Source organism: Phalacrocorax aristotelis, chromosome 6 (assembly GCF_949628215.1).
Source record: "Phalacrocorax aristotelis chromosome 6, bGulAri2.1, whole genome shotgun sequence".
In the NCBI taxonomy this organism is placed as follows: Eukaryota; Metazoa; Chordata; class Aves; order Suliformes; family Phalacrocoracidae; genus Phalacrocorax; species Phalacrocorax aristotelis.
Window position 1 is genome coordinate 55,724,958 of NC_134281.1, and position 26,432 is coordinate 55,751,389.

General features: G+C 40.0%; 1 protein-coding gene across 2 annotated transcripts in view; it reads right to left on the reverse strand.

The window, feature by feature from the left end:
• The window catches only part of COL24A1 (collagen type XXIV alpha 1 chain), a 149,750-nt gene that overhangs the window by 27,613 nt on the left and 95,705 nt on the right, over window positions 1–26,432 (reverse strand). For both annotated transcript variants that reach the window (XM_075098056.1, XM_075098055.1), the window contains exons 27-42: window positions 25,198–25,251; window positions 24,363–24,416; window positions 16,048–16,101; window positions 15,702–15,746; window positions 15,254–15,298; window positions 13,886–13,939; window positions 11,960–12,013; window positions 10,868–10,921; window positions 10,593–10,646; window positions 9,205–9,258; window positions 8,508–8,615; window positions 5,481–5,534; window positions 4,915–5,022; window positions 3,805–3,858; window positions 2,965–3,018; window positions 1,608–1,664 (exon numbers count right to left, since the gene is read on the reverse strand). In XM_075098056.1, the coding sequence (XP_074954157.1) occupies window positions 1,608–1,664; window positions 2,965–3,018; window positions 3,805–3,858; window positions 4,915–5,022; window positions 5,481–5,534; window positions 8,508–8,615; window positions 9,205–9,258; window positions 10,593–10,646; window positions 10,868–10,921; window positions 11,960–12,013; window positions 13,886–13,939; window positions 15,254–15,298; window positions 15,702–15,746; window positions 16,048–16,101; window positions 24,363–24,416; window positions 25,198–25,251 (957 nt within the window). The remainder of the gene's footprint in view (window positions 1–1,607; window positions 1,665–2,964; window positions 3,019–3,804; window positions 3,859–4,914; window positions 5,023–5,480; window positions 5,535–8,507; window positions 8,616–9,204; window positions 9,259–10,592; window positions 10,647–10,867; window positions 10,922–11,959; window positions 12,014–13,885; window positions 13,940–15,253; window positions 15,299–15,701; window positions 15,747–16,047; window positions 16,102–24,362; window positions 24,417–25,197; window positions 25,252–26,432) is intronic.

Genomic DNA, 26,432 nt, shown 5'->3' on the forward strand with positions numbered 1-26,432 from the left:
CTAAACAAGACACATTGCAGTCAGACAGCAGACACTGTCTGAAGTATTTTGTAATTGAAGACTAGAAGCTAAAAGCTAGATCTTACATGTGCATAAATGAAGCAGGAATATTGATCCTCAGTGGAACTGCTCTAGGTTTACACTCGTGTGTGTATATATATACATATATATATGATATCTGAATTAATAATCTCCACTAAAAAATGAAAAGACTTTGTTTTCAAGACATGCGAGGAACATGCTCTTATGGCTTCTGTAAGACAACACGTGAAAAATGGAGTTCTTTTCTCAAATGACTTGCTGTACTCAGAATCTGCTTTAATTTTGAAGTTCATCCTAATAAAAAGGCAATTTCAATCCCTCAGCATGCTTCACATATGACAGCCGCACGGGTTCAGAGGGAACGGCATGATTTCTGTGAGTCGTGCGGTGCATCCTGCTGCATTCAGACACCTCACTGGCTCTACTTTAGGGAAAGGTCCGTACTCCAGTCCCACAGGAAATGGGATTTTTTTTCCCCAGAATTTTAACTCTCATTGCAGCAAATGGACCAAATCTCAGTCAAAGGAAAAATGATGGGATAGAGAATCATGCCCATAGAAAGTATGAATGGCCAAGACTTTCTGAAAGACATCCAGCCAATCGTTAGGTGAAATAATAAGGGACTGCCTTTTCCCAACCTATGTTTCAAGTAAAAGCACGTAATGAAAAATTGGCCAGGCATCACTAACTGTGAAGTATCTTTACAGTTCACAAATGAATAGATCAGCCACTTCCAGCGCATATCCACCAATAGATACTATCATGCAGCTGCTTGTATACTCTGCAAGGTTTCAGCAGCCTCATGGCACATTTCCCAGAGGGAATCTACAAGGTGGGAAGACCCTGCTCGCAACGTTTGAGCAGCCAGCATTACAGAGCCAGTTCAGCTACTGCAGAATTGGCTGGAGTCTCTTCCTTCTGTCATGCATTTCCATAATTAAATTAAGAACCTAGTCCAGACTCTGTCTTCAGTTAAATCAGGGTCTAACAGTCCTGCTTCTTGAGGAGGTGAGGTATAAATATTAAGGTTAATCTGAAGAGAAGTAGGCTGTACAAGTATTACTTCTGGCACAATCAAAGCCCAAACATGAAACAATCTTAAGATTTTGAGATGTCAGGTTTTTTTGGACACGTTCGTAATCGCTGCAAAGAGATACCCCACATATGAGTTCAGTGAAAAATGGTTACATAAGGAAGCTTTCTCTGAATCAGCTACATTAGCTTTGTAGTGATAATGAAATAAGTCAAAACACATTTCTGGTTAGTAAAGCAATTAGGTATAATTCGGGATAAACACAGAGGGTAAAATTCTGTTCCAAAATGTGCTAGTCTAAACACAGACTAATGGCATTAGTGTAATTAAACACAGGACACATACTCTTAAGCAGGCAAGAGCACATGACTGCATTTTTTAGAGAGGGATTACCAAGGAAAGGACCATCATTCTACATTTTTGTACAAGGGATTACTGACTCCTGAGGCAGTGATACAAAGTTTCAGAAAGAACCTGCATTGTCTCATCTTGAGATGCACTAATATAATTTTTTTGAGAAAGAAAGACCTACTGGTTCACCTATGGGCCCAGGGGGTCCAAGAACCGTACTGTCTTCACCTGGGTAACCCTAAAACAAAGATAAGTATTATAAATATTAACTTGGAAATTCAACTTCATCAAAAACGCAAACATGTTCAAATGCTAATAAACACCCAGAGAGCATGCTGCTGTATAGGTGCTAGAAGCGAATATGACGCTTATGGTTTTAATACAGTAGAAATGGTAACTCTATTTTAACATGAACCTAAATGTCCTAAAGACATTTAGGATTAAAGAAACCTAAGCACTTGCTCTATTCTCAAAGGCAACTCTATATTAAAAAAATAAAAGCATTTGAACAATGTCCATGTAATTATTTCCTTATTTAATGAAAAAAAAAAAGATAAACAGGATATTTGACAAGAGGAAAAAAAAGAAAATTTCTTCCACTGTTTTGAGAAACATACTTAATATAGACAAACAAGTGTACAGAAGACTCCAACAATCAGCCTGAACTCAATTAAATTTTAAATATGAAACAACTGCCATCCAAACTAATAGACAAAAAGTTATCTAGTCCACATGATATTTACCAATATTTAATGCAAAGACGCTTACATTTTAAGTATGATGAAGGGTTTCCAAAGTGCTTTTTTGGAAGTGACTGACCAAACTAGACACTTTGCTCCCAACAATTTAGTTTTCAGCTATTGTTTCTGAAAATTATATCAGAACCTATTTATAACATCACCACTAATCGCCTATTAGCAGTTTTCACTGCAAAACTGGCCCTAATGTAAGAACTTATTTCCCTGTCAGGTGCAACTCCAAACCTATTTTCATGAAGGGAATGCCTGTACCTGCCTGGGGCCATGCAGAATTCAGTCAGCATACAAATCTGTTTGCAGGATTTGAGCCTTAAAGGAAAAACAGCGACCAAAGTAGCAGCACTGAGGCAAGATCTTGTCCCTAACATTTTGTAATAAACATTGATCTTTGCCCATCTGAGTTGGACTTTTATTCCCCCCCCCCCCCCCCCGCCAGCAAAATCCGTAGGTGTACTCACAGGCTTAAAGCTAACTACATACTTAACTGGTTCCACACTAATTGTTTCTGCCAGCAGTGCTCACTAAGGACAGTGGTGCTATCTGATACAATGGGTACCTTGTGTTTTAAAACCTGAAACACTTCAACTGTATAATTTGGAACTCTGCTTCTGAATGATCCATTTCCCCAGTTTTCCGTTTCTTTTCCTATTCTCCCACAATACTAATAAATATTGCAAACGGTGGTGTTTGCTGCATGCTGTGGAAAACAGGGAGCATGCAGTAATATTTCCTCCCTTTATAATTACTCAAACTTTAAAACAGTATAATCCATTTTCAGACCTTTTCTCCTTTGAGTCCTGGGGGCCCTGGGGGACCTGGAGGTCCCTGGTGACCCTAAAGAAGCAAACAAACCAAAAATTAATTCCAAAACAAAAAATTAAAGAAAGAATTAAAATAATTAATTCCAAGCATTCCTTTAGCTGGTTGTTACTATTGGGTTTTTTTGTTGCTTGGTAATAATGCTAAATAGTGATGCGGCACACAGCTAATGGGCCTGGGCAGAAAAGCTCTGTGCACCGTGGAAAGCCAAAGGTTCTGGCAGGGCTTGATGCAGGTCAGGGGAGCTGGGCTGGCTCTCGCTTCAGGGTTAGGGCCACTGATGGATGTTTCTGCTAAGAAAAAAGACACAGCACTCTGGTCTGTAAGAGCAGGACTCAATCCATCTCTGATGATGACCATAATTATTTTTCAGTGAAAGTCACAGTATCTTTACGTCCTTCAACTAACCTCATTCAATCTGTGTTTCTGCTACTGAAAGGGAAACTGCCTGACTAGACAGTAAGCAGAGGTGGTGGTGTTTGCTGAGCCGCCGTAACGAATAGCTGCAGTAGTTTTACAGGAACTTTATTCACAAAGAGTGGGATGCATTGGACAAACAAAGGTTTCAAATCTGTGGTAAAAAACAACTGCCAGTGAACTCACAAAAAGCCAGTCATCGTTGCTTAAGGCTAACATTTCTGAGTAGGCAGTCAGGTGTCATATAAATATATGTGAGTGTCTCACATTTCTAAAGGTATTTGTGTATTCTAGGTACAGATCCCCATGAAATCTGAAATTATTTAGAGTACCACAGACTTACCTTAGGGATGTGTGTGTACATGAATTCAGTAAAAAACTCACCCCATAACCTGGAATTCCTGACTCTCCTTCAGGTCCCATTCCTCCTAGCTGTCCCTGTAGAATGCAATAATCAGTGACAGAAGAATGAGCTCCCTTGTGAAATATTACAACACCGTATACTTTACAAAGTTATCACTTGGAGAAATCTTCAAATATTGAGATTTGAGAACTAGAGACAACTTCCTTGTTAGGTCCAACTTCATTTGGTAAAGAATACTGAGCTTTGCCCTGCTCTGTGGAAACAATGGTCAACATTTTCAGTCCTAACCTTATAAACCCTGTCCATAATTAAGATCAAAAGGATCTGAGCTTTCAGAGGTGTGGAGGAACTATGCTTATCAATGCTAAATATGCCAAGAGAAGCCGAGGGTGGTCCTCACCTTTGGAATTTGAGTTCAAGTCCTTCTCTTTAAAATATTGGCCACTAGAAAGTTACTTTACTTCTGTACTGTGTCTGTTCAGGGACACCGCGCTGCATTTAGCAGCCACAGGATCGGGCCCTGCAGCAGTGAGATGGGCACACTGCCTCACTAGTGTTGAGGCTGCATGTACCTGTGCATCTATCGCAGTGTGGAGCAAGCTTGGGGAGCTTGTAATGAAAATTAATTTAGTTAACTTTGGATCAGATTCCCATTGAACAGGAGTCACAGTCCTTATCTGAAACGCTTTGTTTCAGCCGTGGCTAAGGCTTATTTTATGTAATAGCAAACCCCATGATTTTTGTTCTTGGAACAGGAGAGGTTTTAGAAATGGCCACAGCAGTGGGGTTATAGGTAGACAGTGGGATATGAGTATTCCATGGTATGCCTGCTATCCTGCTCCTCTGATTGTTCCTCAGCTTCCTCAGATGAGGAACCTGACATGAGATGACTCCCTCCAGGTCGATGGCCCAGGTTTCTGTCTGGAAAGGTGCACGGCTCTCATTCTGATGCTGAGACACCAGGGCACGCATCGGGATGAACAGCCTGGGAAACACGCTGCCTGCACCTCCAGCCACCACAAAAAATATTTATATGTGCTACAGCTGTGACTTGCCTCTTCCCATGGAGAGACATGATTCTGCTAAACCAGAAATACATGATCTCTTAAGTAAGCATGTTCTGTACAAACCAAGGGACCTCGGGTTCCTCTTGCACCTTTGGGACCAATTTCTCCAGGCTGGCCAGAGTCACCAGCAGGTCCAATTTCTCCAGGAGGGCCAAGCTGCCCCTTTTCTCCCTGTTGGTGTTGTATTAAAAATAATAAGAGACTGATACTAAGTTTCAAAATGCAGTTTATGCTTAACCAAAATGTGTAATAGGAGTATGAATAGGAGTAGGACATTTACGTGTCATTTACTGTAGTTCTTAGAATGTCCGAACCCAGAACTCTGCAGTGAAAAAAACCTCTACTAAAACCTTTCTTTTTTTTTTGTTTAGCCAAAGCTTAACATTTTTTGATAGCAGCAGAAACTGTTCCGATTTGCAAATTCGCATCCTAATACAAGTCTAAATTTCCTAAGGTCCTGAATGTTATTGACTGCAGAACGATGACAATCCTAATTGCTACAGCTAGCAAGCAAAAAAGACTGAAGTGTGACATAAAACAGGGATAGATTTGTTCAAAGGAATTATTTTGTAATATAAATTCAAGTTTCAGATAAAAGGAAGGGAATTGGGGAAGATGAAAAATACTACCTTCTTTCCTAAACGGCCCCTCTGACCTGGATTTCCTGGTGTTCCTTCGGGACCCTGTATATTTATTAGGGAGAGAAAAAGAAATGATTGAGAAAGGCCCTAGAAATATGTTTAAACTCTGCTCCAAATTGGATAACTGAGCAGGCTTTTGTAATGCAGAGAGGAGGGAGGAAAAATCTCATTAACTGTGGTTGTGAGGAAGTTAGTAGGACTGTTTCAAGTTATAGCAGCAATAAGCAGGCAAGCATCAGGGATCACTTATTAAACTAGCGAAAACGGACTTAAAATAGGGGAGGAAACCCCAATAAATCGTGTCCACGCAGAAAATATTACTTGAGGAATAAAATTGCTTCAAGACAACCCCTGGATTTAGAGAAATAGAGGAAAACTAAGAAAACCTTGGGGCTGTCAAGTGTGAAGAGCAGGGCCCTGAGACAAGGTGCTGCAGAGCAAAGCCCCAACTCAGTGAGTGCTGGAGGCTACTGCTGCCCGCCTCTCGGTGACTGGGTAACCGGCTGTGCTGCCTGCACATCAGGGTGCTGTGGGGCTACAGCCCTGCTGCCCTCCAGGTCACTTAAAAAACCTCCCAAAGGTCTGGACGTGTCCACCGTTCACCAGTTTCAATTTACCCCAAAATTCTGTGAGATAGAGGAGGTAATTTAGCTTCAGTTTGGGATAAAGGGAGAAATATTTGGGTTTTGTGGAGTCATTGTGGTGATGTCAGGGTAAATATAGTTTAGACTGATTTGTGAAGCTGATTTGTTGCTTTGTAAGCTTTTGTTTAAGGAAAATGTATTACCCTCACCCCCAATAAAACCCTCAAACAATTGATTATGGGAAACTTATTTCCATGTTTAGACCTGGAGGTTGTGACTTGTCCGCATCCCTAGAAGGAGGCCAAACCAAAACCATGATGTGAACGCTCCCAGATGCCAGGGAGGATGAATGGGGAGGGAGGCAGCTCTGCAGCCGCCTTGGGAGTGTGTGGAACAGAAATGTGAAAAATCCCCAGCTAACCACATCCTCCCAAAAATCGAATTGCCAGACCTGCCTGAGGCACAGCAGCACTGCTGATGTTGTTTATCGTACACAAGTATAATTACATACAATGTAGATATGCCAGAGCTGAGCTGTTTTATGATAATTTCAATGTATGAAACTTGAGCTTCTCCAGAATTGCCAAGCTAAAACAGAAAATATCTTTGTATCAGAAACAAAAATTGTTCTGCAGCTAAGTGTGCTGACAACTAAAAGAACATTTTTTTTCTCCTTCACTAGGAGAGTATTTTGCTGTGAAGAACCCAGGACTAAAGAGATTTTAGCACTCATGCTTAGAGATGACAGTCCTCACAGCCATTGACAGCTGGCCCTCCAACTAATGTTTGCTCAGACTCCAGCATCACATAAGACCTACAGAAAAGGCAGCCAGACGACTGTGAATGAGAACATGATGATTTTTGGTAAGGGAATCTGATTCTGACTTGAGGCTACAAACTTGCTTTGGAAACTGTGCTCCAAAATATTAGTTCACATTAAGAGGTTGCATAAACCTTTAGCAAAATAGATTTTATAGATGGATTTTAGCTGCTCGGAGTGATGCTAGAACAAACACGCAAACTGATATAAAAAGGTTGACTACAGATCCCGATGCTTGTTTACTATTTGACCTGTGTATGCTTGCTGCCTTGTCTCTCCATCTGCAAGCTCCGTTTCAGCTGTCTATGGCAACTGGTGCTCTCAAGATATGTTTATTTAATTCCTTTCACAGAGGCACTAAAATGAAGTTAGTTTAAGAATAAATGTCTTTTAAGAACAAAATGGAATAACGAAATTAATTCTTTCTTCTCTTTCCTTACTTTTTATAGTAGACGCTTCATTACAGGAAGGTAAGAAGAGAAGGTCCACCAAAGACATGACATCACACCACAGCACAGAATTATCGTCCAAAGTAGCGCTGCCTGGCATGACAGACCCTCATTTCTGGAAGTCAGTTCCAGTGCAGGATGGACAGCATCCATAGCATTGTCTTTAGGACACCTTGGCAGCCAGTGTAGAAAGGCCACCGTTAGGAAAGTTAGGCCATCCTCTGATGACAACTGATGAGGAATCAACAGCAGAAATAATTTGTATTATCCAATATCTATCATGTGACACTGGTTTTAAAGTCACTTTTGACTTGCCTTGTATCCCTGACCAGAGAAGGTGTTATAATCCACACCAGCACATCAAGAAATCCTGTGCTGTTGGTGCCTGTGCTGCAATAGTTTTGCAACTAAAGAAACCTTAATGTTCAGGATATCACTTTTTCTAGAAATGTTATTTTTAGACCTTCCTTTTTTTGTTAAGGTTTATTAAAAGGAGTGACAGCTAAGCATGTATGTGATAAGAACGTAAGCACAAAATCTTGTTGGAGCCAGATCTTGTGCGCTCTAAGGTCTAACGCTTCATCAGTTACGAGCTGCTCAAAATGGCAGTCCTTTGACCAAAAGAAATATTAATCTAAACTAAAAGCTAGATAGTCCTGGGACAGTAAAAAAAGCCATGAGCAGGGGAAGTGATACAAACCAACAAAAGGTGTTACAGCACAATTTACGGTAGCACATGCATCTTGCCAATTTTTTTGGGTGCTTTTAAAATTTAAAGAATGATCTAATACCTTAAGACTGCTTACAGTCTCCAAATGAAGGTGCTGATAAGAGACTAATGACAGAAGGTTGCCTGGAGAGGAGAGATCTGAAGTGAGAGGCTCCAGGTTGTGTGGTGTATGTTTATGAATGACAAGTGGTGAAGAATCACTATCTGCTAAGAGGTCCCAGATCTAAGCTAGGAAAACCATTTGTCTCCTCTCTCTACCAACCCCAAAAAGCTGAACCACATAGAAAAGGGAGGCAAGCTAATTCAAAGATGGTCGTCTCTAATTGCAATAGAAAATCAGAAAATAAAAAAATAAAAGCGAGCAAAATTAGAAAGAAAATAATTACTAAAAGTAAACGAACAAAAAGACCACTTAAACCTGAAAACACTTACAGGAACACCCATTACACCAGGTTCACCAGGGGGTCCAGCAATTCCTGGTAACCCCATCTCTCCTTTTTCACCACCTTCTCCAGGAAGTCCCTGGTCTCCAGGGTCTCCCTAAAACAAAGCAAAGCAAAACAAAAGCTTATTCAAGCTGCTACTACAGAATTACTTATTCTTGAGCAAAGTGAATTCTGAATCTTCAAGTTTGACAATAAGCACACTGACACTGATGGGAATCTTACCAGTCAAAAATCAGATCAGGCTCCAAGTTTGGGTAAAGCCCTTTCTTTCTATCTCATTCATACACTCCTACAGCCAGATTTTGCCTCATCCATTGCCAACCACCTGAGGGTGTCGTCTGTGACATCCCCTGTCCTGGCACCTGCCGCAGTCCCTGGCACAGCACTGATCCAATGCAGGATGCAGGGCAGCCTTGGGCTCGCTCTCTTCAGCTTGACAGTCACCATGGAAATAAGCTGTACTCAGTCCTTCAGTTTGCATTTCTCTGTCCAGCCATTTGACTCCGTAGCCCTTGTAGGTATGTGCCTAAAAGGCACAGGGAAGCCTATAACATACAGGGCCTCCTATGTTAAAACTACACGCATTCAACTGGGCTCTGTTGACCTGGTGAAATGGGGGGGGAGAAATTTGTGTCCTTCAGCTAATACAACTGCTTTACATCTGCCATACAAACTGCGTGTACCTTTGGGCCATCTTTTCCTTGAACACCATCTTCTCCTGGAGGTCCTGGTTCACCCTTACAGAAGGCAAGAGTTGAAAACAAAGTTATTGCCTAAACTTCTCAATACATAAATATTGCCTTGGAAGAACTCAGACTTGTTTTACACGTGCTTATTATCTTTTGAACAACTTTCACGTTGCTGTTATAGTTTATTTGTCTTTATTTTTCATTGATTTATAGTGACAGAGTCACAGCCCTGGTAATCTTGAACACAGAAAAACGTAAAAGATGATCAACATTAGAAAAATGAGGCAATAGTATGTCCACATAACACTGGGGATTTGGACAGTGGCAGTGAGATTGTTTGGTTTCAGAGTATACAACATGTAATTACAGAAACCTCAAAAATATACCTATTCTGTCCTGAAACTTCCATGTTTATATGGATAACTACTATATTGGTACATTTGGTGACTCAGTTTAGGGCCATGAAAACCTCATCATTTACCAACAGTATCAGCACCACGGCATTTTAGAATATTTGCCTTTCTCAGGTAAAGACACTGTCAACTTGTAACTTTTGATGCAGACAGATAGTAAAAAAGCAAATATGAGCTGCCCTATATTAGTAATGTAGTATTTCAGACATAGTGGCATGGTTAAGTCCAGAGCACCCGCTGTGGACCAGTACCAGGAATTACTCTTCTCCAAGGACAGGCAGAATTGTAGAACGCACCTTGCTGGAAATTTTGGGCGGGAGGAAAAGATGACAGCAAGGAGCTAACGGAACAAGCGAGCTCAATGGCACGACTTAAGTCTGAAAGAATATAGTTGATGCTATTTTGAAAGCATCCTGGATAAAATCTGTTTCTAGCATTTTAAAAGTTTTTTTCAGCCTTCAAAGGTAGGCAACTGTTTGGGTCAGATGAGGTGGGTAAGACACACAGGAAGAATAAGCAGGGGCACAAGTGCTTGGTAAAATGAAGTGCCAAATGAGCCATCCACAGCACCAGAAGCAAATCAGCTGCTTTAGATGGCGGTACAGAAAGATACCCTGCTCTGCTGAGAGTATAATATTCCCTTTATCTCACGTAAGACTGGGTATCCGTAGACAGCATTATTGTGTGCTGTCATCGTAATAGCTGGGCTGCACACCCTTGGATTTTCCTGCATGCTCAGACCACCCATTCATGTTTCTCAGTGACATGAGGCACTTCGATAGAATGATCTCAACATTATAATCAATTATCTTTTTAACTTGCTACAATTTTACAATTTTTTTCGTAAAAGGTATCAGAAAATAGCTTCTTACTGAATTCTTCTGACAAATCAAGGTCTCTCAACCTGCATTTCTGACACATTTGTAACATACCTTCCATTTTGGAAGAAGATTCGCATCCATAGCTTACCCTTAAACCTTGGTCGCCTGGTTCTCCAGCCTTCCCAGCAGGTCCAATGTCTCCCTGAAATATCACAAGAAAAATAAACCGTTGGATTTTAAGGGACGATATTCCTAACAGTGACAAAGTTTATAGATAAATGCAGTCATCATGACAATAATATTTCTTAATGGCTCATTTCCTGTATCACCACCTACTTGGCTAATGAGTTCGATCACTCTGATATGCTTTTATGGAAACCTGAAAATTTAAACAGCTCACGAGAGAATAATTATGACATTTACCTTTGTGCCTGGTTCCCCCTGCAGGCCAGGTTCTCCTTCAGGGCCAGGAGGTCCCTGCATGGCACAAGAGCTTCTGTTACATGTGGTCACCAATAATAATTTTGCAACCACCAAATAATACAGCCAAAATTGAAGCAGAAGAAGAGCATGACACACTGGGAAAGATGCACGTCTGAAAAATCAAATTAAGACAACACGGTCCTTTCTTCTTACTAGAGCCCAACAGACGAAAAGAAAGGAGGGTATAGGAGGAGTTCAGGAACCGCACTGCGGATCAGGAATGTATTGAAGACTCAGCAGTACCACTAAGCCTATACCTTTCATAATCAATTACTAGCAGGCTGAGCAATCATCTATCTTATGTAAGTCTGACTGACAGCTTCATCACTGTTTAGGCTTGGAGCCAACAGATATAGCCTTTGGAGAACAAAGCCTTTTCTGGAATCTACAGCTCTTAAAGACTTAATGGTATCAGATTACTTCTTGTAAAGTTTACGTTCAAACTTTTTTAATAGTCACTCAGAAGAATAGATTTTGGGTGACTGAGGAAGTGCATTTCTTTGAATAAGCCAAATTCCTTCTAAGTGAGCTCATCCCTCAGCTACTTCATTGCAAATGTGGCTAATACACTCTGTCATATTTCTTTCAAAGAGATATTAAAAACAAAGCAAAAGTTAGCAAGAAGAGGCTGCCTGCAGCTGCTTTTCTTCATCTGCTATTTGCAAGGACAAATGATTAATGCTGTTCCACTGTCGAACTGCAAAGAGAATGGTGCTTCCAAAAAAAAAAAAAAACCTACCCCAAAACAAAACCAACCCCAAGCACCAAAACCCCAATTCATGTGCTCACCTAACCATTCACCTTCTAGGTGCAGATGTCACGAATGTATGCCCAAAGACAGTGCTCACAATAGAAAAAGTTACTTATTTTAAAACCTTTTTTTGGTAACAACTTTAAGTAAGGGAGTCTCTCAGCAGCTCATGGTATTTGAGTCAGCTGCAGGTAATAAAAAAATAGTTTCTAAATACATTGTCCAGGCTTATTCAGTTGCTTGAGTGTTTGTAATTACGATATAAATGATTAAAAGCTCACCTCAAAACCCATTTCTCCAATAGGGCCAGCATCCCCTGGTTGTCCTCTTGGACCCTGGCATTAAACAAAATTTTGGATGCATCATTCAATTAACATTAAATTACATTATATAGTCTTGACTTTGTCATAATTGGCATAAAGAAGTGTATTTCATTGTCTTTCCTCCTGAATCCAATAGTGTACACAAGCACCACGACGGCATACGGTACTGAAGACCTCATTGCCAATCCTGACAGACTGTAATAATAGATTTCAAATGGCACTGATGTCTCTTCTTTTGGCCAAAAGTAAATTATTATCTAAACTAAGCTCTCCTCTTGATTAACTGAGACTTTGTTTAATTAAGGTTTGTTAGACTGTCTGGTTTGCTTTGTGGGAAAGCCTACAGTCTGATATGGAGTTAACTGAAAACAACTACTGTGTGCTTCACTGTGGATTTAGCAATGTTTATACAGGACAATCACTGAGGTGTAACGCACTAAAGGCTGGAGCCTTTTTGGTAATATTAGTAACTACACTATGAGCATCTTCTCTTACTGAGCCCTACCGTAAGTAATAAATTTATTGCAGTAACACATATGGATCATTTCCTAAAGTGGCACACTCAAATTCTCTGCACGTGTTAGATTATCCGCCTCTGCTCACAGAGAGGGATTTGTGTGCTGGGGGTAGAGGTTGCCTGTAACAGCTTACAGCTGATTCCATAGCCACTATGAATGTATGTCAAGACAAATCAACCCCCTGGATATGTCCAGTCTTTGAACTTTCAGAAAGTTCATATCCATTTACCCCTTTGGGACTCATCTGTGTTTAAGTACATTTTAAATTCAAAACATTTTGTTGATCTGTTTTTCTCACGTAAAAGAAAGATGATGCTACCCATATTTATTATAGAAGTCTTTTAAGCAAATATTTATTCTTCTGTGTTTCACTTCCTCTTATAGTCTTTGCATATGGTTTTGCTCCTCCTGATGACTTGGCAGTGATAATACAAGTATATTCTTCCCTTGTAGCAACGCTGTAAGCTGCATATTACTGAGAGGATTTCAGCAGATACATGTATTTTACCCTATAGATTCCTTTAAGTGTGAACAACTGAAACTGCTATTAATTTTCCATTGAGAATTCACTTTGTCCTAAAGTGAATTGGTTTTCATTTGCATTCAAAGTCCATCGGTTTTCATTTGCAGCAACTCCATGGTATTCTACCAGGCAAGCGTAACAAAGCTTAAGTTTGATTCATGAGTCAAGTATTTCTTTGTAATACTACCACGGGAGCTAAATCTGCTGGACTGGTAACATATCTTCCTGCCAAAACTTTTGGGGAATTTCAGAAGCCAAAATTTTACAGCAATATAGGGACTCCTTTTAACCATTAGATAATTTGCAAAGAAGGATTTTACTGATGTGTCTGACAGTAGGCAAAGTTAAAGTGTAATTTGGATCAAGCCTGTTACTACAAATAGTTCTAATTGCTTATGTTTCTCTGCTCCTCTGCCAATAATTAGGGGGTTTCTGCTCTGTGCAGAACTAGAGACTAGGTCCCTGAGTTCCTGAATAACAATCCTAAAATTTGCCTGAAAAAAATACCACTAGTATCTGCATTGGCACATACATTTACATAATCCGTAATGTAGATGTCTACCACAACGCAGCACAAAGCCACATAATATTGTGGTCCAGATTCTGTCATGCCCTCTTATGCTGTGCACCCCTTACTACAGTGCTTCCCAGCGTGATTAACAGGTTTGCTAATGAACAAGTTGTGCTAAGGAAGGGAGGCAGACTCTAGCCCTGCAGTTTTGGAACAATTACCCCACAATTCCAGCTGGCAATGCTGAGTCTTGGTAAAACGGAGCTTGAGTTACCAGGGAATTCAGTACACCACGTGGAAAAATTTTTAAGCAGGCATAGGGATCAACTTACTGGCTCTCCCATTGGTCCCCTGTCTCCTGTGGTTCCAGGAGGCCCAAGCAAACCCTGGAAGATTAAAATAAAATAATAATAAAAAATCATTAGGAACAAGCTGTTTCATATTCTGTGAAAAGCACTTCCTCTCATATTTCTGCTCACTCAATAACTTGCTCAGAAATACCCAAGAATTATGTGCAGCCTTTTCTTCTGTTTGACAGGCATTGCCACATCACTTGCCCCAAGGCAGGCGAGGAAGCCCTGAATAAATCCTTCCTCAGTTTCTTTTACATAGGGTTGATCTTAGCTGACCCACCATTTACCAGTTCCTCATCATTCTCCTTAGACTCACATACTACTTGTGTGCATGAACGGGGCCTAAACACAATATTATGAGTGTCCTGCCCTAAAAACTGTATTTGAGATGATCAGTAAGGTTCACAGCCCACTTTTCTTTCTGCTCAACCTGGTTCATAGCATATCTGTATCATACTCTCTCCCAGAAACTGTAGCTGTACCGTACTGTACCTTGTACTTTGCAATAAATGTACTGATTCTCATAATTTCAACCTAATGAGGTCTTGCTTCATTCATTTCTGTATATATAAATACATCTAAAAGCCCTAGTGGATGAGGAGGAAATGAAAACCCATTGTGCCAAAGGTGACAAGCTCCTGAATCTGAACAGAGGAGGCAAGAGAAGTACAGTGACAACCAATATTTTGAGTTTCCATTTCAGTACAAAATCACCACCATTAGTGCTTTGTTTCTGCTTTTCTGCTTCCCTTCTAATTGAAAATCCAATACAATCTGGACTGACTGGTAACCCTCTTTTTAAAAGAAAGCCTCAAGTAGAACATGTTAGATTTCCATTGAAAGAAGCCCTAAAAGTAAGAATTTTCTCCTATACGTGGGATATACATTTTACACATTTTTCTGTTTATCCCAACATTGACAGTACACACCTACCCTAAAATCCATCAAAGATTTATTTTTGATGTCACCATGACTTTCTCCCTTAAAACTATAAGAAGACTAAAAAAAACCCAAAGCAACTTTTAGGACTCCCCCTACTAACTACAATCGCCATTTCTTCTGCTGCAATTTGCTATCATATTGTATTATCCTGTGGACCATCATCCATTAAATCACTAGTCTTGTAGCAGACTAGACCATGTTCATACTTAGTCTTACTTCTGCCCCTGATTCTTTGTATGAAGAAATGCAAAACGTACTGTCAGAGTTTTCCAGCTGTTCTAAAGCAGACAAATTCTCTCATATTCCAGTGTGAAAAAAAGTGTAACATTTTGGTTTACGTTTTTTTTTTTTTTTTCCTTTCTTTTTTTTTTTTTTTTAGTAAGAACTAGAGAATTTCATACTCACGGGTGCACCTGGGTCTCCTCTTTCTCCTGGATTTCCAGCTTTACCCTGGTCAAAGAGAAATATTGAAAGACAATGTCGGCTTCAGATAATTTCCAAACATAGCTCAGTAACTGTGTTAAGGCTTACTGCAAAGATTGCCTGCAAGAGAATCATAGAATGCCCTGAGCTGGAAGGGACCTGCAAGGACCTTCGAGTCCAGCTCCTGTCCCTGCACAGGACAGCCCCAAATTCACACCGTGTCTCTGAGGGCGTTGGCCAAGTGCTTCCTGAATATCGCCAGGCTGGTGCCGTGATGCCTCCCTGGGGAGCCTGTTCCAGGGCTCCACCACCCTCTGGGGGAAGAAACTTTTCCTAATACCCAGCCTAACCCTCCCCTGGCCCATCTCCCTGCCATTCCCTCGGGTCCTGGCGTTGGTCACCAGAGAGAAGAGAGCAGCAATATACTTACAATAAGCCCAGGAATTCCTTTCTTCCCTGGATCTCCTCTTTCTCCCTGATAAATAACCAACAACGTGTGAATTCTATGTGCATTTGCTAGATAAGCTGCATACAGTTGCTGTCAGTTTAAATGCTGGGTAAGCTCTGCAGAAAGCGCAGATTCAGGCTGAGATGGGCTTATACCATAACAAGGAAGTACCTGAAGAAGGCAGAAATTTGCAAATCTCCTCCTGGATTAAATGCAAATTGATGGTTTCTGACATGCTGTGTTGGGTTTTTTTTTGTTTGTTTTCTTTTCTTATCTGCTATGGTCTATTTAAATGCTTTGTACAGTACTGAACAATCCAAGCACTCACCTTAATGCCTTGTGTACCTGGTTCTCCTAAAGGACCGTCTAGACCTCTTGGCCCCTGAATATTGAACAAGTGATTTGCAGTGTTAATTATGCATTATATTTGGTTACCATCAGGGAGATGCAACATAAGCTTTAGGAGAGGGGAAACATATTTTCTTAGCATGAAAAACAAATTTCATTGTATGTTAAGTGTGAAATAAAGCTTCAAAGAATAAAATAAGTTTCTGGTTTGCTGAAATATTAATTTAAAAATAAAGATTTTTTGGAAAATGTGTAAAGAAAATGTTCAGGGTCTCTGTTGGAGGCAGCTTGCAGGCTGATATTTTCTGCTTTCTTTTCCATTTACTTCGTATGAACGCAACAGACACATATTTAGAAGAATTTAGATGAGAACTGGTTATATGGACTGCTTGCTTTTGAGCATATTATAAGTTGATTATGCATAAATCCAGCTTGCTAGTAGGACTCTAAAACAGGCAGATAAAGTTCTTCCATTAGTAAACCAGTATGAGGCAAGATTTAAAGCAATTTATCATCTCACATAATGAACTGCTCTATTGTTAGTCTAAAATCTCTTGTAAACTGAATTTTTAAAACCAGAGATAACCTGTTTTACTATTGTATTATAATATAGCAAATATTTATTGCCAAAATGTTTAGAAATTATTATTTAAGATTAGAAATCTAAATCCATTAATTTACAAGCAAATGAAAAATCCTTAAAACAGATCATGAGCAAAATGGAAAAGAATATTTTATTCACGCTGACTTAGGAGGTTATTTCCATAATTCCAAACACCATGACTGTTTGAGTATGGAAAATAAAATTAAAACCAGTTAATAACAACCTAAAACGAATGACAACTTTAAAGCAAGAGCTAGATAAGTATCAGTACAGAGCCAGTCTCTTTACAGCAGTTTGCAGGGGGAGGATGAGACACAACAGCTTTCCTGGTGGCATCTGGGCCGGGCTGGCATCCGAGGGAATGATTACACTGCTCTGGCAGTGCCTAGGGGGAAAAGATCTGCATTTTCAGAGCGCGTTTCCGAGTTGCAGAGAACCATCCTCGGTCACAGTTTATAGTGCAGCGTTTGCAACCATGACTGATTTCCAGAGAGTTGTAATACTGTTCTAATAGGTAATAACAGGGGCTTGTAAAAAGACTTTGTTGGAAGCACATCTGATTTTATTTAGATTATTTTCCCCTCAAAAATGTCTGTGAATTCCACGTCCCTCTTGATTGTTTTGAGACAAAACATAGCAGAATTCTGGTGCACGTCAGAACCTCTGTCAGAACAGACGATAAACACTGACCTGCTTCTCCCTGGAATGACAGTGAAAGAAATGTCTGACTGGCTTTTCCTCCTGAAACGGAAATCTCTAAGAAAAGAAAAGGCCTTTCCTGTGAGCTGATATATAATTAAAACCCCCGGCAGAGCCAGAAATATCCCATGAGATGCTTATCCATCAGCATTTCAGCACTGCTGCTTCTGGCCAGCACGAGGCAACACACAGAAACCATAGGCAAAGGAAAATGAACAAGCAGGGAAAGCTGTGTGGATACTTTCAATACCTCGGTAGTTTGGGACACAGCTTTTGTGAGGCAATCCTTGGGTTAGCCAGGTCACCTTGTTTTGGTCTGATCCAGGACTGAGTATTTACAGGCATTGTTTTAGGCTAGGGGAGAAAAGAGGCTACAGAAGAAGACATTCTGGGTTGCTTTCAGTGAGAAAGGTCTCAAACCAAAGGCTACTGAACTCTGTGGGAAAGAACTCCTGGTGACTTCAGTGCACTCAGAGATCAGAACCAAAACACTAAGGGCGTTTTCAGGGGTGATGGAGGCCTTTATAAGAATAACAAGACTAGGCCTCATGTGAAGATTATGTAACTGTGTATGCCTGATTATTGAATGATTATATAGCATAATTTAAAAGAAAGCTAACCATCTTGATCAAATTAATGTCAGGTTACTGCTCTGCACTTTTTCTGTAACTGCTATCTATAATGCACACAAAGTGGGTTATGATGAAAATTCAAGGCAGACTAAGCAGGCTTAGAGTCCCATGATCTGATATTCCTTCCCAGTGATGCCTTGAAGAACGGGAGGAGAAGGAAGAGGAGGAAATCTTGAGATGGAGTGAGGACAGGTCATTAAGCAGGGTGGTAGTAGGGGAGAGAAGCTCATGGAAGAGCTGCAGAGGAATCCCTTAGAGCAGCACAGAGAAGGAGAAATGGAGACTGTTAAGCTGAGCAATTGCAGGATAGTTTTAGTGTTTCTCAGACCTTTTAGATACATGACCTGTCATTTGTCTCTGTGCATCCTCCACGGGACTGATCAGGGGATAGAAACTCAAGATTAAATATTCAAGGAGGAAAAAGGACATGTTTTGATTATACAGATTTGCGTAATACAGAAATTTCTTTCTAGGTTTTATCTTCTATCATTAATAATATTAACAGATAAATTCTTTGAACACTTGTGAATTCCTTTTAATCATAAAGTGGGTCATAGCTCATAGTTTGAGAAATGGTCCTGTCAGGAAACTGCACAGGGTTCTCAGTCTGCAGATCTTCAAGTGGAGTTCGCATCAACAGCCCAATCATTAGAATGACAACTGATTTGATCACTAATAATCAAGTGAAAAGGCCTACCATTCAAAACACCAACCTCCTATGATGTAATTTTGAATTGAAAACAAAAGTAACAGAAAACAACGTGATGCTCAGCTTCTGGCTCTGGGCCATGCCTGCCTTTAGCCTACCTTCAGCCAGCCACAGAAGAGAGTGCAGGAATCCAAGAGAAAGGCAGTTTAATATTCTAACAAAAACACACCATAACATTCCTATAAATAGTATGGTGACTCATTATTGGCACAGGTTAATTGGATCTGTAACATTTCCTACCATAGCTAATACAGAATGAGAGATACATATGATTTGCCTGCTGCTATTTAATTTAGGTTGCAACAGAGCTGAGGAGCAAGGCTGCCAAACAATTGCTACTACTTTTTTGTTCGGCATGGGTTCAGATTTATTTCTAAAATGGAACATATTACATTGAAAACTCTAGGATAATAAGCTGGGAAAAAATCCATCTAAGAAGGCAAGTACCGCAAAGGAAATATTTTTGTTCTTTCTCATCCTGAATATAAGAAGAGTGAAAATAACATAAACATACTACGTAGCTGCCTCTCGCTTTTGGTAGTTGTCATGGAAGAATATTAGAAAATTACATCAGTTTTAGTCTCATTTCCTTTGAACAATTTAAGACAGATAAACACACTCAGCTATTGATGTATCACAAAGCATACTGGCCGCTTGTTTCACATAACCCTGAAGCACACACGTTTTTCTAGGTTCCATATCCTCTGCTGTGAGGAGTATGAAAGATATTACTTGTTAAAACTAAGCACTGATGTCCTTAGGTAACTGAGGTTCTTCATGCCAGTACAGACACAACCAAAGCAGAGATAACCCTACGGCTGCTACAGACGTAAGCCGCTCTTGCCCGACCTCAAATTTACGGCACTTTATTATGTCATTTCAAAATTGAATTTCATGAGCTGCATTCCAGGAAAGTAAGCACAGAAAAATTATTGCTTTTAAGCTTTAAAACACCAAACATCAGCCTGAAGAATACTAGCTGTTAAGAACTGTAGCAGCTATTGAGAATTTTGCTTAGGTCTCACTCATGAAATGAATCTAATGGTACAGGACCTCTTCCTCTCAAATTAAAAGCTACAGTTATATTAGTTGGACATTATGGTACGAACTAAAAGCAGCACCAGTCTCTGACATTGTGGTTTTCTTCTCCATGCATTAACAAACAAGAAAAAAGCCATGCAACAATGGCTTCATGGCTGCCTCCACTGCTACCAGCATGTCTTCCAGACTAATGTATTTTTTACTTCTGGTCATGGAAAGAAATTCCTCTTCTTAGATACAGATATTCCCATCCCAGAGTGTCATTCTGCCATTGAAGTGTCTATAAAACAGTGTTCTCTTTTAATGAGATTAATACTAAAAAAAAACCAAAACCACACCACAATGAACCAAAACAAAACAACAAGCAAAAAACGTGGGTCACACAAGGACCCAACCTTCCACATGATTCCAGCTGAAGTGCGTCAAGTCTCGAGCATGAGCTGAGGCAGCACTGTGCTAGCACTACGCTCAGGGTCATATCCCCCAAAACCCCCTGACAGCGAGATACTCCATGGACTCCCAGACAGCCTGCCTTCAGCTAGCCAGAGCTCCTGCGTGGACTGGAGACCGAGCAGCTGCATACTCTCAGGCAGAAGTAGGCCGCTGGGTAATCTTGGATGCGAACTGGTTGCTGAAAGGTCCAGAATTTATGAGATGAAGGAATTCCTCTCTGTGACAGTGCAGAAGTAGAGGGTCAGCACTCCTAAGACTTCATGCAGATTCCAGCTGTGAAGATGCGATACGTCCGTTTCAGTACACAACAAAGGGGAATTTCCATATGCTTCCATTTAACTTCTGTATGTGACCGTGGTATGCATTTTTCTGAGGCCTGTCACACAGAGCTCGGGGTTCTGACACTTTTCTTTCTGAATCCAGTGATGATAAACCCCAGATTTCAGGGGCCCACAGATATTTTCCTTATGGGAGACTCCACTTTGGGTCTGATATTTTGATCTTGAGAGCTGACAAAATTCTCAGGGGCTTCATTACGAGTTTGTTTGCAGAGCCTGAAGATCTGAGTCTGCTCTGAGACCCCCTTCCATGAAGCATTCCCAGTCATGCTGGATGGAGGCAAAGGCATAAACCACAGCTCCAAACTGGGACTTCCACAGAGCTTGGGATGTTTGGGATTTATTTTGAGTGATCTTTAATTATAAGCAATGTACTCCACGATGTGCTGCCAAAATCATAGAGACAGACTCCCTCAAAGATTCCTGCCTCAGTTGGCAGAATATGTGACACTCCTTAAATAAAAACTATCTTCTACCTTCAAAATAGAATCTAAATTAAAATAAGTCTTTCCCCCATAAAAACAATCACCATCTAGCAGATGCTGCTGGGAGGATGGAGAGCCTGCAGGGGAGGACTCATGTTCATATCAGTAGCTTGGCTCTGGCTCCAGCTCTGGTGATGCTGGCAGACGGACTTGCCAGGAGGGAAGGATCAGAGAGGGAGCTTAGACGGGAATGCTGTGTCCACAGGAATTGCAATGTACAACCTGCAGCAGTTCAGTACCAGCCTCACAGACGACTATTTACTCTAAATTCCTTTTGAGCTGGCCTAACTCACTGCATCCTGAAAGCCACCAGCCAAATTGAAACTCTGGTGGATTGACAGGGCCCAAGGGATTTTTCCTTCTTAGATGAAGCCCAAACATCAGCATTTTACTGTGAAAATGAGTGCATATGTGTACTCCTCATCTGATGCCACCGGCTTGTGTGTCCCAACCCAGCATAACACTTCAGCATGTATTTCACTTTCGGACACACTCCTACTGAAATCACAGAGAGGTAAGATGCCCATTTGTTTTACTTAATCAGGCCAGTGAAGAAAAAGTGGTGCCAAGCTGCTACTTCTTTTCAGCCCCACAATTGCTTTGCATTTCTATTTTGATTTACATTTGAAAATCTCCCTGTGAACTAAAAAGGCTGCTTTTCCCTCCACTCCTCTACATCAAAGCAGAGATTCACACTGCTGTCAGAAGACTGCCTTAGTTATTCATGCAGGTCTCCCAGGAGCCCCTAGAGCCTCTCTCCACTGAACACATTTGTATAAGCACCTTTTGAACACTTCAGGAGCTACTTCTCTGCTAGCTGATGCCTGGGGTTGGACACTCCTGCTTACACCAGCGCTTGGCAGTTCACTGTGCTTATCAGTGGGGGGTGGATTCTTGCCCTCTGCAGCTCATTAAGGTTCCTATTTGAATTTTGTTAGAGATGTTGCATAAACAAATATACCTGCATTTCAGTTTTGCCTGACAAACAGGCCTCAATAAACCCATTTTTCTGGGCACCGACAGATTATGTATGTGTGACATATTCAATTCAGAAAATGAGCAGGTGATCTCTGAGATGTGGGAAGCATTTGCTATTTCTGCATGTAAAATCAAAGTAATACTGAATATTTCTTAGTGTACACAATTTTGTGTTTGGTTTTTTTTTTTTAACAGATGATTCATTATTAAATTAACATATCTATTACTAAATTAGCAAATTATTTCCCCAGAAAGAAATTGTTACTAACACATCCATTTAAATAGGCTTTTTAAAAACACATCTATTGTAAGGAAAAAAATGAAAACTATTTTGAGAAGACCATACAGATTATCTCTGATGATGGTGGGTATGTCCTTTTCCATAAGATGCTGAGATAACTTCCTTTAACCTGAAACCCAAACTCAGATAAACATGTACCTATTGACAGGTACTTCAGACAAGCACAAGGAGTACTAAGTGTGCATAGATATACACTCAAATCTGCTTCACCCATTTAAGGAAACTGAAGTCTGGGATAAATTATACTCTATGTCTGAAACTAAACAACGACAACAAAAAAAACCCAAACCAAAAAACAACCCACTTGGCACTGACAGCTGGGAATGTCTCTAATACAGAGTAACCCAGAACCACTATTGCAGACTTCTAACAGAAATTACACATTTCATATGCTACATTTCACTAATTGTTCCTACAAACTGCACCAGGAACAAAGAGATAAATTAAAACAGATTTCTTCTGAAGGAGAAGGAAACCATACTAAAGAAGGAAGACTCATTTGAAACATGTGAAGTCTCTCTTATGAATAATCCTGTACAGTACTGTGAAGTTCCTAAGCATTGGCTATTTTGAATATACAAAATATTCAAAATATAGTATATGTCAAATACGAATACTCAAAAATGGTTTCAAATCTACTAACTGTATTAATATTCAAATATATAATGATTTCAGATTCTCTATTATTCTCTATAATGTATTCACTCTTTACCCAATCTCTTACTTAATAGTTTAGCAGTCGAGATAAAGTAATGCAGAAGAATATAAAGTTAATAAATTTTGTATTGCGAAGTTTGCTAATCACAATATTTTATAATCTAAAATCTTATTTAAAATGTAATGCATGCTTCTCAAGTATCCATCTTTAACTGGAGTGAAACCTCCAGATCTTACACCTTTTCAAATTTTACCATGCATTTTCTTAGAAAACATACATATTGCTGTAACAAAGGAGGTTAAAGGAAGGCTATAATTGTATTTTGCTGTAGCAACAAAAGTTTCTGCTTCCTATGACAGAAAGAAACCAACAAAATTTTCTCACTGACAAGGATTCAGGGGCTTTATCAGGAATGAGTGGTAAGGACTGCCCGATGCTACCACCACCTGTGAAGACACACTGGCCCAGCCACTGGTACGAGTTGTACAAGTCTCACAGGAGGCCTGGATATGCTGTCAAACCGCTAGGTGAGGCTGATGTTGAAAGGGTGCATCTTCACTGCTGTTCTGCTCCATAAATCCATCCGCTTGCTCATGCTGCAACCAAACCCATCTACACTATGAACTGGAAGCGCTTCCTGCAGGCACCTTGAACTCAGGCTGCAAAAACAGGACTTAAAAACTCCAGACAGAAAGTGCAAGTGACTGGAGGGGTTTATGAAGGAAAGTGGTTATGAAACCCATGCAGCTGACCATCCCCTGGTAACGGCAATACTTTCACCGATACTGATTTTATGCATTGTGACCAAATGCTCATACAAATTGATGCGGACAGACTCCCTCTTTGCTTATGTGCGCTTTGGATTAGCGTTTTGTAAACAGTGAAAAAATGGTTCCCATTTCCCTGATTAAAAAACACATGAAAAGGAAAGGAGAATCTAATCAGAGGACTGAGATTCTAGCATACACTATCTCCTGACTTTGGTTCTTCCTCTCTCATAACCATGTTTGGGTGATTTTGATTGTCTTTCCAAAGACATAAATGACATATAGATAAATAGTCCTTAAAACATCGAAAAGTCCAACGGCAGTTATAAATGTCAACATTTGCATGTGTATATATACAGAAAATAAGGCCAGTGGTCATTCTGGTTCTGGTCCTACTCTCAGCTGAAATCAATGGCAAAACCCCATTTAACTGTAGTGTGAAAAGAAGTGAAGATTCGTATAGTTTCCTACATGGAATTACGAGTATCATCTCTCTGATTTCAGTACAAATGGCTTAAGTTCAGAAGACAGAGTTCAAAGGAGGCAACTGTACATAGGTTTCACGTCAGGTTCATATCAGCAACACGCTACTCTCTCCTCTAAGAAGCATGAAACAGTAACATTACTTACTCTTCTTCCCTTAGGTCCCTGTGGCCCTGGTGGTCCTCTTGTCCCTGAAGGTCCCTACATGCCAAATAAACTTATTATTCATTATCTTCTATATACAGATTTCTGAAAATTACAAGGCTCATGCACTTGTAATTGACAGTTTGTAACAGTCAATTAGCAATAGTCAATGCAACCAATACAAATCAACCACTTTCATGGGTCAAATTCAATTAATTGTGTTAGTGTAAATTTTCTAAAGAAATCTAAATAAGAGACTATGTAACTTCATTCTGAATAAGAAATAATGATGTGGCTGTTGGATAAATTACTTCTGTCCAACCTCCCAGAATTGCTAAAGGATACTTGTTTTTTCAGCAACATTATGTTAAAAAAAAACCCTAATAAATGGTGGTAAAAGATTCAGGTTTTGTCTGTACTGAAGATCCATAGTAGCCTAATTATAACATAATTATACACAACAAATTACAGTATAATTTATTTTTGATTAACAATGAAACTGAACACATAATGAATATATCTAAATTATATTAGGCATCAGTGAATTAAAAATAAAATCGCTGGGCAGTTATGAACCATCCTTTAAAAATTCTATTGCCCTACTTGTCTCAGAGTGGTTTTTAAATGGATGTGTAAGTTATATAAATTAGTTTTCCTGTCTCTCATGGATCACCCTGGTAAAGAGCAGGTGAACAGGCTGTGTCCAAATGGATAAATTTTCATGACAGTTTTATAGACTGCAGTACAAATTAGAAACCATTCTTAGCTTCAGCAAACCAAAACAACAATTTGAAAACAGTACATTTTATGTCAAACCAAAGCACCGCTCTATACCTACAGGTAATCCTTCTGGCCCCACAGGTCCAGGGCCTCCTGGAGGTCCTGGGTAGCCCTAGAATCGAAATAAATATAGAAACGACAGAACAGTTTAATCAAGATAGTTATTATAGCAACAATAATAAATCCAGTTACTTACCTCAAAAATTGGAGGAAAGGTAATAAAATGTTCAATCTTGCAAAATTTATTCCCAGAATTTTGTTTAGAAAACATGTATTTGTTTTGCTATACCACAATAGTCATTACAGCAACTTAAGAAGTGTTCCCGCACATAGGCGGTAGCTGACAGGGATTTACTGAAACAAATGCTGCTGAGTTCTAAATGAATTTCAAAATCCTCACCTCAAGGCTGCGACAGTGGGAACAGAAATTGGACATATCCTGGTGTGGGTGGGACTGGCCAAGACAAAATGCATTCTCTATACATTCTGCAGCCATCCCAGTGCTTGCTAGCAAATACACAAACAAACCCTAACCGCTTCTCAAGAACTTCAACATGGAAGTGACAATGAGCACATGCGTATAGCTTTTTATTTCTGTGCCCCAACAACCTACTTAACATGACAGTGGCCTCTAGACTGTCTAATGCTGCATGAAATGCTGCATGATTTAGGACAAGTGGTGGTGTCAGGAAGCCAGTCCTACCACCAGTGTGGCACCCAGGGCTGTCTGGATGCTGCTGCGCAGCAGAATTAGAGGTGATGATGGTTACAAGTCTGTCTGTTATAAAAATCTGTGTTAAGCCATTATGCAGAGGAAATGGTTCACTTACTTTCCCTCCTTTATCTATCTCTTATTTCAATTTAGAATCACAGAATCATTAAGGTTGGAAAAGACCTCTAGGATCATCAAGACCAACCATCAACCCAACACCCCCAGGCCTCCTAAACCATGCTCTGAAGTGCCACGTCTACACGTCTTTTTAACACCCCCAGGGATGGTGACTCAACCCCCTCTCTGGGCAGCCTGTTCCAATGTCTGACCACTCTTTCAGTGAAGAAATTTATCCTAATATTAGATCTATTTATTGTGTTTAATTTTTACATAAGTCTCCTTAAAGCCATTTTTTCAAAAATGCAGCTGCTCCACTGCTTCATTCAGTAGATCACTTTGCAACTTCACTTCCCCAGAGGGGATAAAGCTGCTAAATGAAGCGTCCCAGGAACAAAGCGTCATAAATACTACTCTCTTCTAGAAAGCTTGCACAGTCAGAAGTATGAGAATTTTTTACTGTA